The sequence below is a fragment of the Artibeus jamaicensis genome, unplaced genomic scaffold (assembly GCF_021234435.1).
Source record: "Artibeus jamaicensis isolate MK-2021 breed Jamaican fruit bat unplaced genomic scaffold, CSHL_Jam_final contig_465, whole genome shotgun sequence".
In the NCBI taxonomy this organism is placed as follows: domain Eukaryota; kingdom Metazoa; phylum Chordata; class Mammalia; order Chiroptera; family Phyllostomidae; genus Artibeus; species Artibeus jamaicensis.
Window position 1 is genome coordinate 12,997,319 of NW_026521843.1, and position 18,824 is coordinate 13,016,142.

An 18,824-nucleotide genomic window follows, 5' to 3' on the forward strand; every position below is an offset into this window, starting at 1 on the left:
ACACGGAAAGAAAACCGTGGAAGCAACCAGAGGAAACCAACGCGATCGTGTGAGGAGCAGTGGCGTGTCTGACCGCCAGCAAAAGTGCGGGGAGTCGCTGGGAACTGCTGGGATGATGTGTTCCTTTGAAAAGAGGAGTTTTAAATCACAGGGGCCCAAAAAGGGGGGAGGGGCAGAAAAAGAAAAACAGCGAGGTTCAGATCAAGCTCAGAGTAACCGCAGTACACAGGCCAAGGAGAAAGGGCCAAGTATGGTGAGCTGGGCCTGACCCTTTGTCGCAATGAAGACCAGGGACAGTCCCTTTCTGGAACCCGCCTTCGGGGAGAAATTAGTTCAGAAGTTTCCAGATCTCACTGGTAAACAGGGAGAAAAAACACATCCCCGGGACACAGGAAGCTGAGGCCCATCTGCTGACCGGGTCAGTGTGAGCCTTCAAAGAGCTGTCTAGAGAAGGGAGGCCCGCCAACGGGCCCCCCACCGGCAGGGGGAAAAAAACACAAAGCCCTGTCCACCTGAGAGGCTCCGCGGTGAGGGGCTCCGCGGCCTACGAAAATGGCACCGTCACGACCCCAGAGCACGCGGCACCCCATGAACACATAACAAAATGGCTCCCGGAGCAGAGAATCATACATGTTCCACTTACTGCGTTCGCGTGTGAAGGGGAAGTAACCTATGGATAACAGGAAGTTGATGGGCATCATTTTTGGGGACCCTCAGAAAGCATCTGAGACGAATCCAGACCAAACATGACGCGAAAGAAGGAGTCTCGTGAGAACCGGGAGGCTCCGCGGTGAGCCCGGCGGCGGAAGTCCAGCCAGTAAACAAACTGCGGGACTGCGGGCACTTCTCGCGATAGAAAAATGTAAACGGTGGGCTTCCGGGAAATGGAGCTGGTTTTACTCCTTGAGAAACGACTTGGAGGGAGAAGTGGGGAGGCTGCCCTGAGCATGCAGGACACAGTGTTCTGAGCTAATGGACTTCACTCAGAAGGGCCTTGAGGCCGGGAGATGGGTCCCCGCCGCGGGGAGAGCGGCTCTGTATGCACAGTAGGTGCACGTGTGAATCTGCCCTTGACCTTGAAACAGCAGTAGAGGGAGGCCAGGGGGACTAACAAGCATGCCCATGGAGTAAAAGCATTCAAATGTATAGGATATTTTCACCTGGGAAAGGTGGCTGCTGGAGGTGTTGTATTTCTTTAAAAAGAAAAGTTTTATATTACAAGATTTTTAAAAAGGCAGGAAAAGGGGAAGAGGGAGGCTTAGGTCAAGCTCAGAGAAGGAGAGGCAGGAACAAGTTCCCAACCAGAGAAGCTCCCTGAAGTCGGGAGGAGCCCTTCTAGGGCAAGGGACCCATGGGACCAGTCAGGCAGCGGCGACGTGACCTTGATGGATGACTGCCAAGGCCCCTGGGAGCCGTAGCTTTGGCTACACTCTGTCCCCACTCCCTCCCCACCAGTCTCTGACCCCAGGCCGCCCCAGAGAACCTCACCTGCTGCTGGCTCTGCTCCTCCAGGTTCATCTTCACCTCCAGCGACTGGTGGGCCTCCAGGAAGGCCTTGCGGTGCTTGCGGTCTGCCATGTAGTAGGACATGATGCCCACGATGATGGCGCACAGGTAAAGGAAGACGTTGGCCAGGATCTGTGCCCCAGGGAGAGGAAAGGACAGTGGTGAAGGCATGTCTCTGGGAGAGGGGGACGAGGGAGATGGAGGGGCGGTGACTTAAATCATACCTCAAGCTGCCCAGTGTCCAGAGAGGGCCCCAGCTGAGCCTCTGATTTCAATACAACATTTAGGTCCCTGCAGTACCCTACCCCACCGTGGCCAAGGGTGTGGCTCCAGGCTTAGAAGGCTCTCGGAGGGCTGCTGCTCTCCCCTCCTACGTCACACTGTAGCCAAGCTGGCCAATTGCACCTGCCTGTGAGGCCCCAGCAGTCCCTCTGCTACCCATTCATTCAGTCACTCATTTGCTCAACCACCCCTTACTGAGCGCTTATTAGGTGCACTTGGGCGCGGATTAGCTGGGGAGGAGGGTGGAGAAAGCCCAGGTCCACCAGCTGGGGGAGTGTAACCCTAAAAGCCGCAGGTCGTGGGGGATGTCAGAGGAGACCCAAGGAGGTCCTAGACTGATTTAGGAGTCACATGCTACCCTACACACTGCCGCCAGTTCACAGGTTCCTGGGGCTCACATGCATCCTCAGGAGAGGGGTGGCTGGGCCAGGAGCCAGGTCCCATGAGGAACTGAAGCTCAGGAAGCGGGGGTTGTGGGCTTTACATTTGTCCCGGGAGCTCAGGGCACTGGCACAAAGGGCTTCCTTGGGCACGGAGAGCCCGTTCCTCTGTCCCATGCCCCTGCAGGCTCCCCTCCGTGTCTGTGGCCCTCCCCAACGCCCACTCCAGCAGGCTGTTGGCACTGCAGATCTGATCCCCTCCTGCTGGAGAAGACCTTGGACATGGACCTCGCATGCAAACCATACCTGATTTCTTGGCATAGGCCACTGCCCACTTCAGCCTTGGACCCTGACTGGACCTCTGTTGGGGCTGGATGAGGTTCTAGTTCTTCCCACTTCTCCCAGACCATGGTGTGAATGGGAGGCGAACTCGGATGTTAAATTCTGGTTACTCAGGGTCACACTGTATGCCCTCTAAGTTTCATCAGGGTTAATCAACACCCACCCTAAGGACCCACCACACCCACTACCAAGTTCCTGCACGGTCTGACCTGGTGCCCAGGGCTGAGCCCAGGGGCACCAACAAAGGCCCACTGAGTAATGAGTTACTGAGTAGGGCAGTGGGCTGGACATCAGGTCAGCAGGTATAGGTTTCACAAGCTTCAGGGAGGCTGGTTCCAGTGACTGACAGCCTGTTTGAGTCTTGGGCCCTGAGTGCCTGTGCCATTCGTGGGACAAGTGGGCGATTTCAACATTTCTGCCCCTTCTGCGGGGCATCACAGCCCACCCCAGTCCAAGTAGTCAGTATCAGCATGGCCTCGGGCTACCCCTTCAACACTTGATCATCTGAGGAGCTGCCGATTCATATCCAGCGAGTCACCGCAGAAGGGGCCCAAAGCCAGTCTGGCCCCGAGGCCACCCTCCTGTGAGGCCTGTGGGCCTGGGCAAGCTGGCCACCCCCAAGTACATGGTGGAAGAAGCTGGTCCACAAGGTCAGGCTGCCCCCAGGAACCCTCAATGAGCAGCGGCACTCTGCCAAAGCCCACATGGGGTCCGGGTACAGCAGCCACCGGGCTGAGGGTCCCCAGGCTTATGGGGCTGTAGGTCCTACAGGGCAAGTGAAACGCTGCACTCAGAGGAGCCACAGGGCTGGACTCCACAGCCACCAGTGTCAGCGGCCTGGAACCAGGGGTTCCACACTGGGCAGGCTCTCTGACCCTGACCCTGAACACAACCAGCCTGCGTTGTCACACTAGGCTGGGCACAGAGCTCTGAGCTCCAGGTCTTCCTACCCTCCACCAACAGGTCTGGCTGGCCACCTCAGGGGGATGACAGGACCAGCCTGTCAAATGTGAGGTGCTGAGCCTGTGTCAGGAATGGCTGTTGTCACAGCCTATTGAGTGTCCACCTCAGAAACCCAAACCTGCTGCGTGTGCCGCCAGGGCGCAAGGACGGCAGAAAGTTTCACACCAACACCACCCTCGGCTCAGGTCTGGTTCCTGCCCGGGGCTCAGTTGTGCAGAACAGTATCCTTTCATTGAACGGCGCGCACTCAAGAACCCAAATCCACTTTTGCTTTCCACCTGTACATGCATGCAGTGTGATAAATCAACGACAGAGAGGCCTGGACTGTGGCACCGCCCCCTGCTAGCCGGGGACCCCCCAAGTGCCAGTCTCGTCACGGAGGAGCCGAGGGGGGACTGACTCATCTCGAAGCTGCCTATAGTCTTGACACTTTCTGGCCCTCGTCAGACCTCACCTCTGAGGGCAAAGGTCGGAACAGAAGGGAGCACAGAGAGGCCTGGGAAGAAGGCTGGAGGGAAGGGGACGGGTCCATTCCCAGGTTGGCCAGAGGGCCGTGCTGCCTGTGTCCCCTGCGAGGTTGACTCACAGAGTCCCCCTCCCTCCCCAGCTGCACTCAGGCTGCAGGGACGTGGGGGCAAAAGGCTGCCTGTGGGCCGCGCGCTGGGGGGTGACTTGGGTCTCACAGGCCCCACCCACTGGAGAACTCCCTCCCAGTGAGCTCATCTGTTTCTAAACATTTTTCTCAGGAACCCCCCAGACCTCGGTTTCTTAGAACTCCCCCAAATATCTAAACTTCCTCAGCTGAGGAAAGGACTCCCAGGCCCCTCCCACGCAGCAACGTCCACAGGGCCCGAAGGACCTTGGCAACCCGCAGGGTGGGAGGAGAGGGCCGTGCAGGCCGTTCTTTGCCACCAAGTCCGGGGCCCAGATCTCACAGGGCGATGCTGCCAAGCCAAGGAGACCTCCGGCCAGGACGCAGGGGCCGGCCCTAGGGAGGAAGGCTCGGGGCGAGAAGAGCGGCTCCTGGTGCCAGCCCACACTTCAAACTTGGGGTGGCCGCCCTGCGCCCACAAGGCAGAGAAGCCCTCTCTGGGTTGCCTCCGAGGTCCCCTCTTCTCACCTCCTTCAGACTGGGTAGCAGTCTTACTTCAGAAAAAAAAAAAAATTTCCTTAACACAAGATTTTTAAAATAATGAATAAGATGAACAAATCTCCCAAGTGGATAACTCAAGCTTTCTCATTCAGACTCAAGCTTTCTAACCCACGACAGCCAGAAAAAGTATTTTTAATACCCCAGGCTCAGCCACGCAGCCGTGAGAAAATTCCTTTACAAAATCCTTCCTCTCAGAATCGGATGAATCACCATATCCTGCCCGTTTGCTACAGCCCACGGGGACAGGGGCCGCTCCAAACAGGGCTTTAAGAGGGTGGTCACCCACCGGGGTCAGGCTGGCAGCTCAAGGCCCAGGCTGACCTCTCCCTGCACAGCCTCATTCCAGCCTGCAGATTCGAGAACACTCCAGAACCAGGGAGAAGCAGCCGAGGGAGAAAGGGCAGCTCTGGGGCACCAGGGTCAGCGTCGGCCGCCCTCAGAGACCTCATGACGCTCTGCTGCTGGGGGAAGGCCATGCTGACGTCTCTGTTCATGAAAACAAACTTAGATGTTTTGGAAAAAATCTCCAAGGTGCTGCAGCGCAGGAAGCCACAGGGAGACAGCACCCCAAGCAGGCAGCGCGCCTCCCCAGGCTGAGCCTCCAGCGACCACCATGCAGTGGCCCCCACCCAGGAGCCGTGGTCACTGCAGACCCTCAGGGGCCCTCCTGGTGGTGAACATGGCCACCACCAGGAGGCCGTGTGGTCACAGAGAACATGCACACAGCCAGCAGGCCAAGTGGCCCACAGCGGTCACTTTACCGCTCGGAGCCGTAGCTGCCTCGTCCTCTCAGCAACCCTGACAGCTGTCCCTGTAAGGGTGAAAGAGAGACTGTCCGTCACAGCCTGGCTCAGGGCCTGGACAAAACATTCCTAGAGACTTTTTTTCTTTCTTTTCCTCCAGAGGGGAGAAGGCAAATTAGTACCAATAGTAATACTTCAATGAGGTTTTACAAGAGGCTTCATATTCGTTATCATAATTGTCACAACAAGCTAAGCTGTCAGTCTCATCTTGCAGAAGAGACCAGAAGCCCAGAGAAATCAGTGTACGAGCCCGTGGCTACCACAGCAGGGCAGAGACTGGAACCTGGGTCTCCTTCTTTTTACATCCTTTCTTCCTATAAGCACAGAGTTTTCATTTCAAGAAAAAAACCACACCGGCTCAGGGCACTGACCATCAGAAGCCAGCTGGACTGGACACGTGCGCCTCGGGCAGGTCCGCTGTGCTTTCCTGCCCAGCTCAGATGCGCAGCACCCAGGCACCAGCCCAGGCTCTTTCCTGACACTGCCGTCTCCTTGGCTGAGCTTTGCAGAGGTCGGCAGAGGTGGGCAGAGACCGAGGCATAGGGTAGGGAGTGGCACCGAATCCCGAGAGGACCCAGAAGAGCAGGGGAGGTCTGCAGACGGAAGGGTGACTCTCTCGTGCTGCCCTGGGGCAAACTAGCATCACTGTGCCAGTGCCACTGACCCGTGCCTTCCAGGCTGGGCAGGGCCCTGATGTGTCTCAGAAGAGACGGACCTCCGGAAGCTGCTTGCTTGTCTGACAGCCTGGGCACGCCTCTGCTATGAGATGGTCAGTGTCCCACCTCCCCTGAAGCAAGGATGATTTCCAGGATGGACGTCCGGCCAGGCTGACTCGTGGCATGAGGTCCCTCACGGTGCCTGAGCTCACACCCCGGGGACACCACCCAGCAGACTGACGTGAGGCTTCTCCAGAGAGGTGGAACACGCCAGCTTTGGCCACTGGGTTCATGCCACCACTGCGTCTCTCACCCGGCCGCTGCCCACCAGGCTGCCCTGGCCCCAGGCCGCCCTCCTGTCCTCCAACAGGATGGGCTCTGCAGCTCCCCTGCAGACATCCGGCCCTGCCCCTGCCCGTGCCAGGCTGCATTTGTGATGATGCCCTGACATAACCCAGGTCAGCCACGCACGCAGCGCATTCCTGGCCTCACTCACCCCCAGGAAGTGTTAGTTGCTGTTACCACTTCAGGACCCAGCTCCAGCCTGCCTCCCCTGGCTGCCCAAATGTGACCTCTCATTAGTTTGTTCATTTGAAGATTTTGTGAGTGGCCAGACAGGTGCCTGGCACTCAGCAGTGAGTGGGCAGGAAAAGCTCTGCCGTCTCGAAGCTGGTGTTTGGGCAACAGCAGACAAGTGAGAAACGAAGGAGTCGCCCATGAGCGCGCCAGAGCTCAGGAAGAGAGTGAAGGCGACCAAGTGGGCAGCTAGCGGCTGCAGACCGGGCAACGAGGGAAACTGTTGGTCCGCCGCGTCCTCGAGCCCCGCAGAGGGGACACTGCACAGCCACACGTGTGCGGATTTCTGCTCTTCCTCCCACTTCCCCACTGTCACTGTGAGAAGAGTGCGAGCAGAAGCTCACTGGGACAGCAGGACAAGAGACCACCGGGGCCAAAGGAAACCCAGGCCCCAGCCTGGAGCCCCACGCCCCCGCCAAGTCCCAGCCAGATATGGGAGGGGGCAATGCAGGCTTGTGAGCCCTTGAGTTTGGGTTTGTTACGCAGCATCGGGTGCAAAACAGTGACTGCTACAGGCAGTAGGGGCAGGTCTCCGTGAAGCAGCGCCATTTAAACTGAGATATAAATGACCAAAAAGACTCAGGCGTGGGACACACCCACAGAGCACCCTGGACGGAGGACACACTGGGGCAGCGGCCCTGGGACACCCGCCTCTTTTCTGTGAGGCCACCTGCCCACCCTCTACCCCACACCACCACGCATGCACATACAGGGCCCGCCACAAATTAAACCTCTCTTAGTACAAAATCAGAAGCATGTCACTCCATAATATGACAACATCACACTCAAGCACACCATACGACATTGTAGGGAAGTGTTCAAATTAAAACTATAAATTATTACACCCATGTTATTACTCTACCAACCACACTCAAGCAGGCCTTGTACATCTCCCGCTGGGACTCAGTACGCCCTGAGGTCCGGGGGTCTCCCTCCCGCTCACAGCCCAGGGCCTGGCACAGCGCAATCCCCACATAAATGAGAATTCTCAGCCCGCATGTCAGTTAAACTGAGGCTGAGAAACATCGCCAAGAACGACACCTTCTTCCTCTTCAACGACAGAGTCGTCACAGGAAACTCTCCTCCGCAGTGTGTTGAAGGATAATGAACACAGGACCAGGAGGTCAACGGGCAGATGCACTTATTTTCATATCAATGATGGAGCTTGTGGGCTAAGAGGAGAAGGTTGCGGGTAAGGACACGGTGGCTGGATAAACGTACCCACGATGCAAAGACGGCCCCAGAATCGCAGGGCAGAGACGAGTAAAACCAGAGAAGATCCATCTCCTCGTAGGAGGAGAGGCAGAAAGGCACAGCTCACATCTAGCACTGGACACTGACCAGGGAATTATTCCCACATCTGTGGGCCAGGTGTAGGGAAGTCAGTGAACCCCTCCAACCAGGGGCAAAATGTTGTTTTGCCCTTTTCTGGGGAGTCCATTGCTTTCCCCAGACTCTCGCAAGGGTCTGTTAGCCCCGATGATCAGTAACCGGAAAACCCGTCAAACGCCTCCTCCCTGGGCCCCCCACACCTGCACTCGGGGCGGAAACACCAGGACGCAGCCGGGGGGGTCTTCTCCTTTTCCCGTGAGCCCATTAGCCAGTCACCTTGGTCCTTCTCTGCAGGCCAAACCGTTCCAACTGTGCTGAAAGGACTCTACTGTAAAATATTTAATCGGCCCTGGCTGGTGTGGCTCCTGTCTGCACCACTGAGCGTCGGCCTGCAAACCAAAGGGTCCCAGGTTCAACTCCCAGTCTAGGGCACATGCCTGGGTTGCGGGTCAGGTCCCTGGTGGGGGGACGCTCAAGAGGCAACCACACATTGATGTTTTTCTTCCTCTCTTTCTCTCTCCCTTCTCTGAAAATAAATAAAATCTTTTAAAATAAATAAGTAAATAAATAGTAAAATAAAATATTTAATCACGCTTGGTTTCAGACCCTTTCTGTAAAACTCAACCCTCCTGAGTTCTCAGCGAGTGGCGGGCCCCATGCTGGTCCCGGAGAATAAGAAAGGAGCTCAAAGAGCTCAAACCTGCTGGGAATACAGAACCTCCCAGCAGCCGAGGAAGCACAGAACTCTGAGGGCCAGGGCCAGGGTGGCAAAGGCCCCCAGCAGGGGGAGGTAGTAAAACTTGGGGTGCATACACTCAGCTGTGGGTTTTCACGCGTCCATTTTATTTTTGCATTACTTTTTAAAATCCTCGCCCAAGGATGTTTACTGATTTTAGAAAGGGCGGGGAAGGGCGGGGGGAGACAGAGAAACATGGACCAGCTGCCTCCCGTATACGCCCTGACCAGGAATCAAAGCTGTCACACTTTGGCGTAAGGGACAACACTCCAACCGAACCACTTGGCCATACGTTTTTAACACATGCATTCTGGACAGTAAAGGAAATTTAAACCAATTTCTAACCGACGCCCAATGTTAAATGAAGGAAAAGCAAGAAATAATGACTGTGCACTTGTGGGAGGGTCCCCCACAACGACAGGGCGACTCGCGGCCAGCGCAGGTCTCCTCCCCTCTGGGCGACGCTGCTGGCTGCACTGAGCACGCAGGTCCCCACTTTCTGGAACCGACTCTGATGTGAACTCGAGGACAAATGCACCAGCCCAGAGGAAGAAGAGCATATTCCTCCGCAGACAGAAATCTTCAGGATTCCAGAAACGTCACTACCACACAGACTTAGCGGGGAGAATGGGGAGGCAGACCGCCGCTCACACAAAGCCCTCCCCCACATGTGCACCCACGCAGCAGGGCGCCCCGGGGTCCCAGACACCCCCCCGGGGTCCCAGATGCCACCTCTCCATTTCAGACGGCTCCGACTCAGTGAGTGAAACGTCGTGCAGACTCCGGGTGCAGACGCCAGCGGGCTCCCTCTTCCCCCGAATCTGGGCTTTCTCCTCGGGGATTCGATCCCGTTATCCTCTCCCTTGTTGCTTCCATGGGATGACTCGGCCACCCCTCCTCTCTGAGGCCTCTCAGACCGGCCCAGGGACGTCCGGGATTGTTTTCAGACGTGGGTTCCGACTCAGCCCTTCCATGCTGAGTCCTTAGTTGCTGTTTCTGTACATTCCTGTCTCTGAGGCAGGTGCTCTGAGCCTCTGCAGGGAGGGGGTGAAGAATGGAGGTCTCCAGGTGCCCCCCACCTCTCGCCTCTGGAGACCCGGGGCTCTGCACTCCCCACTCGCTGTGCTGGCGGGTGTAATGAATATTAAGTCAAAGCCAAGATCCTCCGGCCTACCGGGTTCTTTAACCCAAACTGAACATGCGCGGTCACTTCAGGAGCTGAGGTCATCTCTCTGGGTCCGTCTGTTTTTCTTCCGTCCATCTCTTCTCTCTCCTTTTCTTGTAACCTCCCGATCCCTGGTTCGCCCTCAGCCCGAGGCACAGCACCTGCTCCCGGTTTTCTTCTTGTCTGGCCAGCACCTCGTCCAGCGGTCAAAGCCACATCCACTGTTTGCCGTCTGCTACTGCCGTTCCGTGGGCCCCGCAGTTAATCCAGGTCCCTGACTTTCCATTAGGATTTTTAAAGTCCTTTTCCAAGTTTCCTTTTCATTGTCCCAACCCTTTTTCCTCTTGTTCCCTGGCTCTTGGCAAAGCAACACACGGTCACGACCAGAGAGACGGGACAGGGTAGGGGGGAATCCCTGTCCGGCCATGGACCAGTCCTCTCAAGGCACCATCTTAGTCACAGGTGACATTGAGAGCTTCAGGTCCCCAACTTCAAAGTCCTGGCAAAATGCCACCTCCCCTAAATTTCAGTTATTCAGCCACAACTGCTTTGGCTCAGTGCCACCCAGGTGTGCCCCCTCACCCTGTTTGGGGTTCCCAACCCTGGCTGGACCTTAGAATAACCTGGGAGCTGTGCCCAGGCAGCACCCAGAACAGTGACCCCAGGGGCCGGACACCGGCCTGGTTAAACGCTCCCCGGTGACTCTGTGTAGCTGGGGATCGGTGGGGACCCGGCTTGTCCGGGTCTCCTCCAATCAACCTTGACCTAAAGGTCCATTTCTGCCAGCCGAGGATGGGACCTCAGCCCCCCCGGCTGTGCACCCCAGATGACTGGAACACCACCCACCACCCTGCACACCCTCAGCAACCTCTGCTGGACGCCTGGACCACGCCACCCCGTCCTTTCCGCTCGCTGGTGCTCCTTCTGCACCTGCAGCAGGCCATCCATTCCACTGGCTCCTTCCGGACAAAAGCCGCCCGGTCTTCCTCCAAATCACTCCTCCTCCTGCCACCACCTGACCCAAACCCTCCCCCTATCCAGGGCTGCGTACTCTGCTCCCACCAATCCATCTCCTGGTGCCATGTCAGTCTTCCAAAAGAAACTTTTTGCAAGCACCACCCCTGCTCAAAACACCTCCACAGCGGCCGACTGTCCAAAGGCAAAGTCGAAAACCCCATTCTGGCCCTCAAGTTCCTATACACTCCCACCCCCGTGAACTTCTCTGAACACCTCCCATGATTCCCCGGGGAAACCCTTCCTGTCCGCCACGCCGATGGCCCCCAAGAGTCACCCAGCAGGCCTCCTCCAGCCACAGCCCACAGCACAGCCCACGCATGGAGGGCCTCAGTCTTGCCGCTCAAGTACCTGGGCAGCAGGCCTCACCTCTCACCGTGCATTCTGTGCCATGAAAATCCATGTTTGTGGTACTATTTTTAAACACGTAAAAATGTTTGCCTTTGAGTAGAACAGATGTGTCTGTCCATTATATTGAACGCTCCACCAGGGCGGGGACAAAATCTGTTCCGGTCACCGTGGTGTCCCCAGCAGTCGACAGACTCACGGTGCACAGGAGGCGCCCAATGACAGCTGAGTGACGGAACGAATGAATGGAGGGCTAGGGAAAGGAGGGAGGGGGAGCCCGGAGCGAGGAGGGGGAAATGGAAATGCCGCCCCCAAGGGTGGTGAGGCTTCGGCCGCACCAAAACACACCCCTGCACCCCACAGCGTGAGCGGCACCGCCCACCTGGAGTACCCCCTGCACCCCCCCCTGCCCCATCACCCCCCACCCTTCCCTCAAACCCGGCTAAGCCCTGCCTCCTTCGGATGCCCCCCCATGGCCCACCCACGAGTGAGCACACCTCCCCTTGGTTTCTTCGAGAGGAAGTAAGTGCAAGGTAAATCCTGATAAAGAGCAAAGGGTGAAACAGGCGGCCACACTCGGATCTCGTTTTCACAAAAACGAAATAGGGTCGGAGCGGAAACACCAAAACGTCAACAGTGGTTATCTTCTCAGGGAGGGGGTTTAGGATAATTTCTGTTTTCTTCTATTTGCCCTACAGCCTTTCTCTGTGGTAGTGAGTCTCTTTACAAGGGAACCTGAAACTTCCTGTCCTTTCCCTCGCCTGGACCACCAGCAGGCCTGGGGCCCCTGCTTCCAGGCGGCAGCTCCTCTAAGAGCCTGCCTGTCTGTCCCTGGTAATGGTCCTTTTTCCCACGTCCGCGCCCTCTGGTCCTGGGGAAGTCAGCCACCCGACTTCCGTCTGAGTAGTGTTTGCATGAAATAGCTTTTTCCATCCTTTCATTTTTCTTTAAAGGAGGCCGTGGCCATTTTTAAAGATTTTATTCATTTGTTTTTAGAGAGAGGGGAAGAAAAGAAGAGGTGAGAAACATCAATCTGTTACCTCTTAACACGCTCGCAACAGGGGACCTGGCCTGCAACCCAGGCATGTGGCCTCACCGGGAACTGAACTGGTGACCTTTTGGTTTGTGGGACGATGCCCAACCCACTGAGCCACACCAGTCAGGGTTTCATCCTTTACTTTTCATCTATTGTGGCTTCATATATTAAATGGATTTCTTTATAACTTATACTCGGCTCTTCCTTTGTTATCCATCTAACAGTATCTACCTATTAAATGGAGTCACGGTACCACCACATTTATTACCAATATGGCCAACTTTAATACTATCATCTTGATTTCTATTTGTCTCACTGGTTCTTTGTTATTTCCCCCTTTTCCTGCCATCTTTTGGATTTTTTTTTAATCCTTTTACTTTGTGTCCATTATTGGCTTAGGAGACGCTTCTTTGTTTCGCTTTTCTACTGATTGCTCTGGGATTCATAACAGACAACTCCAACTTCATACGGTTTGCTCCCAACATTATTACTTCGCGGGCAGCATAAGAAGATGAGAACAGCATGCTTTTTCGCCGCCCTCCTCCATTGTTCTATTGTCGTCATACATTCTGCTTCTATGTTATACACTCCCGAGAACATTGTTTATATTTTTGCTCTAGACAGGCTTAGCTTAAAAATGAGAAATGAACAACTCATATTTTTGTACTTATTTGCCATTTAGGGGTCTCTTCAATCCTTGGCGCTCTCCACATTGTTGTCCAGCATCATTTTTCTTCTGCCTCAAAAACTTCCATGAACACTTTTCCATAGGGCAGGTCTGCTAGCGATGAATTCTCTCAACTCCAGGCTGTCTACAAAAGAGTCTTTATCTCCCCTTCATTTTTCTGACCTATACTTTTGCTGGGTATAGAATTCTAGATTGACTCGTTTCATTTTTTAGTTCTATTGCATTCTTCCTTGGATAATTTCTGACCAGACATCTGCCATCATTCTTATCCTTGTCCTTCTCTCAAGTCCTTTTTCTTTCTTTCTGGTAGGTTTTTTTTTTTTTTTTTTTTTTGAGTTTCTCCTTCTTGCTAGTCATAAGCAATCTAATCCAAATGTGCCTTGGTGCAACTCTGTTCACACCACATTGGGGTGATTCTCGAACTGTGGGATTTGTGATTTTCATCAGATTTGCAAATTTCCCTACCGTTATTACTTCAGATATTTTTTTCTGTGCTCTCTTTTCTCCGGGACTCCACTGCTCCCCAACACCCACAAAATGTAGTCACAGCGATCTCCAGGAGCCGTCTAGGTCCTCCGTTCTGGACCCCAAATTACCTTCCAGCCTTCTCTTTCACCATCCCTCCTGCCCAGGGCTCTCACCAAAGGGTCTCAGTCCACGAATCCACATCCACGCCCCAGACCACCGTGCACTGGCCATCACCTCTGCCCCTCCCTGCCCAACTAGTGCCCGAAATCCGATGTGCCCCTCACAGCCCGGCTCTACGCTGCCTCCTCCAGGAGGCCCTTCCTGACCGCAGCAGAGCCACACTTTCCCTCTGTGCTCTCGCGGGTCTTCTGTGTCATAGTGGCCCCTGGAGGGCTTCGGGACGCCCTTTCAGTCATCTTGGGTTGAGCCCCTGCCCCTCCCTCAGACCCCGAAGAGTGACACTGGCCTCAGTGATGGGGAGAGGAGTGATGACTATATCCAAATGTGCCTCTGAGATGCTTTCCGGAAGGAGAAGTTGAGCGCACAGAAAGAGTGAGTCAGGCATCATCTCTCCTTTTTCCAAAGGGAAAAATGAGCCATGCGGCAGATTAGGTCGGTGAGTCTGAGCTGGAGGAAATCCTCTCCAAGGGCATTCACTCCCAGACCAGCCTATCGATGCAGCTCCTTGAGCGCTGGATGAAGTGTGGCAGCGACCAGACGGAAAGGGGGCAGGGTGGTAAAGGGGGAGAGATGGTGATGGGAGGAGACTCGGCCTGGGGCGGCGGACACACAGTGCAGATGGTATATTATAGAATTGTACCCCTGAAACCTATATATTTTCATTAATCAATGCCACCCCAATAAATTCAAAGCATCAAAAAATTTTTTAAAAAGACTTGGGGGAAAAACCATACCATCCTCTGACTTCCTTCTTCCCCCTAAAGCCAGGGAGCAGGAGGAAGCAGTTCTGCCCCAGGAAGCCCCATAGCGCCCGGCCTCAGGCCTCGGGGAACAGAGCCCTGGTCTGAGGAGGCCTGAGAGGCCCCAGGGAGGCAAACAGACCCCCAAGATTGGGAGAAAAGCAGAGTGACCCACACAATCCCAAGCCGCTCGGCAGCAGACCTGAGGCCGGAGGTCCTCCCCCGTTGACCCTGGAAACCCTGGCGGCCACGGAGCTGCAGGCCATGGCCTGCGAGCACCCCCACACCAGGTCTCCGTCCTCCCTTCACCTCCACCTCCCCTTCCTACCATTCTTCCCACACAGCCTCCTGCCTGAACAGATTCCTCCTGACACCCTGCCGGCCCCTCCCTCACTCCTGTGACCCCGTATCGCAGCGCCTATGCCTCCAGCATCCACAGGACTGAACAGACCCCAGTCTCCGTTCTACTCCCTGCACCTGTCACAGGCCCCTGCCCCACCACACAAGCGGAGTCCCGGAGTTATCAGTCCTCACCCCCGGGGTTGGAAGAACACAGGCCTGGGGCCCAGGAGACCAAGGACATAGCCTGAGGCTTTGACCCTGTCTCACTGTGTGACCCTGTGGGCCTCAGCTTCCTCTCTGGACACCCTCAGATCTCCAAGGTCGTCCCTCCTGGTAGCAGCAGTGCAGGAAGGGGACAGCAGGTCACAGGAGCAAGATCCTTTAGATACAAACTCTGACTCATAAATCCCACTCAACCAGAATGCAGCCCGGCACCAGCCAATGGAGACAGATACAGTTGGGGGTTTACATAGTTACCAATAAACATATAACGATAGTACACTTGCACTCCAATGGGGCTTTGCGGCTTACAAAGTGCGTTCACTCACTGTCCTGTCCATTCTTTGCCTCAATGCTGGGCGAGCCAGCATTGTCATCATGGTCACGGCCACTCACAAAGCCAGCACCAGTCTCAGAGCTTTGCCTCCAGAGGCTCACTTAGCGTCTGCGTTCCAAAGGACAGAGCGGGCTCAGCACCCGGACCCCAATCCAGCAGATCCAGCTCAAACCCTGGCATCCAACCCTGAGCCTGGTTCTTACTCACTGGGCTACCTGCTCCCAGACCCTCCGCGCCCGTGGAGAGGAAACCACTCTTGGTGAGATCCGTGTTGGCCCGAGACCCCAGGGCACCCAAAGAGCTGAGTTGGAACTCAGCTCCTGTTCACTGATAAAATAACGATGAAACAGGTAAAATCAGAAACATGAAAAGCGCCAGCGCTGGGCAGGGATGTGGGTAAATGCAGCCCTGACCTTCCCACAGAGACCCGAGGGGGACACTGAGCTGCCCGGAGCCCTGGCCGTCCCACCCCTGGCCTGGCTCCGTCCTTTCCTCTGCCTCCTTCTCTCTCCTGCCCTGTCAGTTGGCGTGGGTGACTCAGATGATGACTTTGAGATTCCCAATGAACAAACCACACTCTCAGGCCACAGGCACCAGACCCAGTGGCAGCCCCGACTCTGGGCCAGGCTGATGCTGCCTGCCCGCCACCTCTGTCATCGGGCTGCTGGGCCAGGCTGTGACTGTGCCTCCTGCCCAGTGGGACCCAAAGGAGTGGCTCACGACCAGCCTGGCTGCTCCCCAGGTCAAGGAGTGACCACAGCCACACAGGAGAGGCCACCAGCGTGGACCTGGAGTGGGACCCTGGCTGAAGGAAGAAAGGGCTGCAGGTGACCTGCACACCTGGAGAGGTTCCTGAATATGCATATATTCATGTAGATATGCAAATTAATAGAAAGCCCTCTGGAGGTGTGCACCCCAAACACTTGGCAAGAGTTGCCGGAAGGGGAACGGGTGGGGGGCTTTCACTTTTACGCCTTAAACTGTCTCCTGGGTTGAATTATTTCTAACCACAAGCACCTGCACGATAGAGAAGAAACCTATTTCCTGTGGGAAGGGGCCTGACGTCAACAGCAGGCACCTCGAGGGGCGATATCACAGGTCACATTTTCCAGTACTAGTTAGTATTTTCCAGGTTTTCCGTAATGAGTGCATTTGTCACTTTTGTAACAGATGGGACCATATGAAAGGAAGTTGAAAGTGCTTGAACACTGGCAATTTCATGTGGTTCAACCTAACTGTAACTCATGCATCAACACTCAGCAAAAGTTGATTGAGGGACTGCTCTGTGGCCGGCCGGTATCCAGATAATAACTTTTTTCCTTAAGGGTGACATAAATCACGCTGGGCCTCCCTTGCTTGTCTCCACGTCCCAGGCACCCAACAACTTGTGCAGGCCCGTGACCAGAGTCCTCTGTGGTCAGCTGAGTGACAGACCAAGTGGCAGGTGGGTGGAAACTAGAGGTCCACCAACAGGCACACAGATGGAACTTCACGTGTTGCGTCATCAACAACAAAGACAGCAAGCATCCTTGCCAGAAAAGATGGCAGACAAAGAATGGGATGTGTCAGACTCCAGCTGACTTGACAAGCGTGCGGATCCTGGCTGCTGTGGCAGGATGCGGGGACACAGGAGCCACGGGGACGGGAGACAGTATGAGGGTGTGCAGGCTGCGGGGGACTCGGCGCAGTCGGCAGGCCAGGGAGGAGGCACGCACGCCCTTCGGCCACCAGCAGCAGCGTCTGGGGCGGTGCCTGCAGAGGGCTCCTCTGCCCCAGCCCACCGCCTCACAGAGCATGTCCTGCAAGGTCAGGGAACATTCCACCGGCCTCCACAAAGGTGGTCTGCCACCGAGGCAGCAACAGGCTTCTCTCTATTAACCTGAATGTTTCTGCACACGGGAAGTGTTTCATGAACGCCCAGGGGGTGGAAGCTGCCACCGTCCCCACCAAATCTTAAGTTACAGCTCTAGAGTTTATACCTCCAGTATGTGTGTCTGCAACAAGGCAGATGGACAGGGTTCTTGGGGCAGAAAGTGGGGATGTGGGGAGGGGCAGGATGCAACATGGAAGAAGACTCTCTGGGCTCCGTGATGTGCGGCCAGGGGAGGCGCCCGGGGTGACCGAGCTCCGGAAAGCTCCCCACCTGAGGACTTCCTGAAAAGGGGAGGCGGTTGAGGCTGAAAAGGAGACTGAGGGAGAGTAAGGCGGATGCATGCAGGTCCTGGGAGGGCTGCTGGGTGGAAGACAGGAGGCAGACATGCTGCTTCGTCTGCATAAACTAGAACCAGGAACGGCCGCCGAGAAGCAGCAGGATGGGGCTGGAAGAGAAGGGAGAGGAGCACAGGACGGCACCGAAGCTCTGGGAACCGAGACTCCCTCCGGGTGAGCCAAGGCCTCCGTCCCTCTGTCAAACCTGCTGGCCTTGCACGCACGGCGGGCAGGGCCCTCTCTGGGGCCACCCTGCCTTTCTGCTCCAACCTCTGGAGTGTCTCCTAGGAGTCAGCTACACCGCTGCATCAGTAGGGATTTTCTTGGTATCATAGTCACACAATGTGATTAAAGATGACCTCAGCAGGTAAAATATGAGTGTGAAATGAGGACGGTTGTTATTTCTAAGAAAAGTCCAATGAACATTTTGGGAACTTTTGATAAATGTGTGTAGCTAAAAGCAACTACTGTTGAATTAGGAGTGGGCAAGACAACAGCAAAAATTTAGCCAAGAAGCATCATAAAAACCTCGGATTCTCCACCCAGATTATTTCCATGGGGCTTTTAATTGCCCTGGAAGAAAACTGGGGATGACAGGCGAGGCATCCTAACTACAAAAGGCGGGCGCAGGGAGCACCGGGGCGCAGGGCCCAGCGGACAGAGCGTCCACTTCGACCCAAGACAGGCACGTGACCACAAAGCCAAATGCCTTCGATGGAAATGAGTTACCTGAAAAGCGTACAGATGTACAGACATACATGCGATTCTTGGGTGTGACTCCTGGATTTTACTGACTTTTTAAAAAATCTACTCTGTTGAGTTGTATGTAGTTTGCACATAATTAAAAACACCCTCTTCAAGTGCCTGTTTTGGTGAGGGTTGACAAATGTTCGCAGCCCTGTGACTGCATCCACCGTCATAATACGGAACACTTCCGTTGCCCCCAAATGTTCCCCCAGACCCCACGGGGGAACCCCAAAGGCACCACAGCTCCCCCTGCCCCCCGTCAGGGGACACCGGATGACCACCACCTAGCCCTTGGCTTCCTTTCCCCTTTTATACACGCAGTGCGGTTCGCTCTTCAGGGAGGACAGCTCTGCATCTCGACGCAGCTGTGTGTGTGAGCCCTTCCACAGTAACTTCACTTTTTGCTTTAACTGACTGACTGACTGCCTTTCTCAGTCTCACCAGGTAAGAGAATGTTCACTGTTTGGGGACCTGGGAGACTGGCACTGGAGCCCAGCCCGCCTGGTCTTCACTGTGTGACCCCAGGCCCCCAGTGCGCTCTGGGTCCCTCTGCATTCTGCCCGGGACGGGAAGACCCACTCCCAGGGTGGCGGTGAGGACTAA

At 55.5% G+C, this 18,824-nt stretch overlaps 1 protein-coding gene across 2 annotated transcripts in view; it reads right to left on the minus strand.

Annotated features, from left to right (window-relative positions):
• ADCY3 (adenylate cyclase 3) overlaps positions 1-18,824 on the minus strand; it is a 60,387-nt gene that overhangs the window by 33,846 nt on the left and 7,717 nt on the right. For both annotated transcript variants that reach the window (XM_053666929.1, XM_053666928.1), the window contains exon 3: positions 1,489-1,638. In XM_053666929.1, the coding sequence (XP_053522904.1) occupies positions 1,489-1,638 (150 nt within the window). The remainder of the gene's footprint in view (positions 1-1,488; positions 1,639-18,824) is intronic.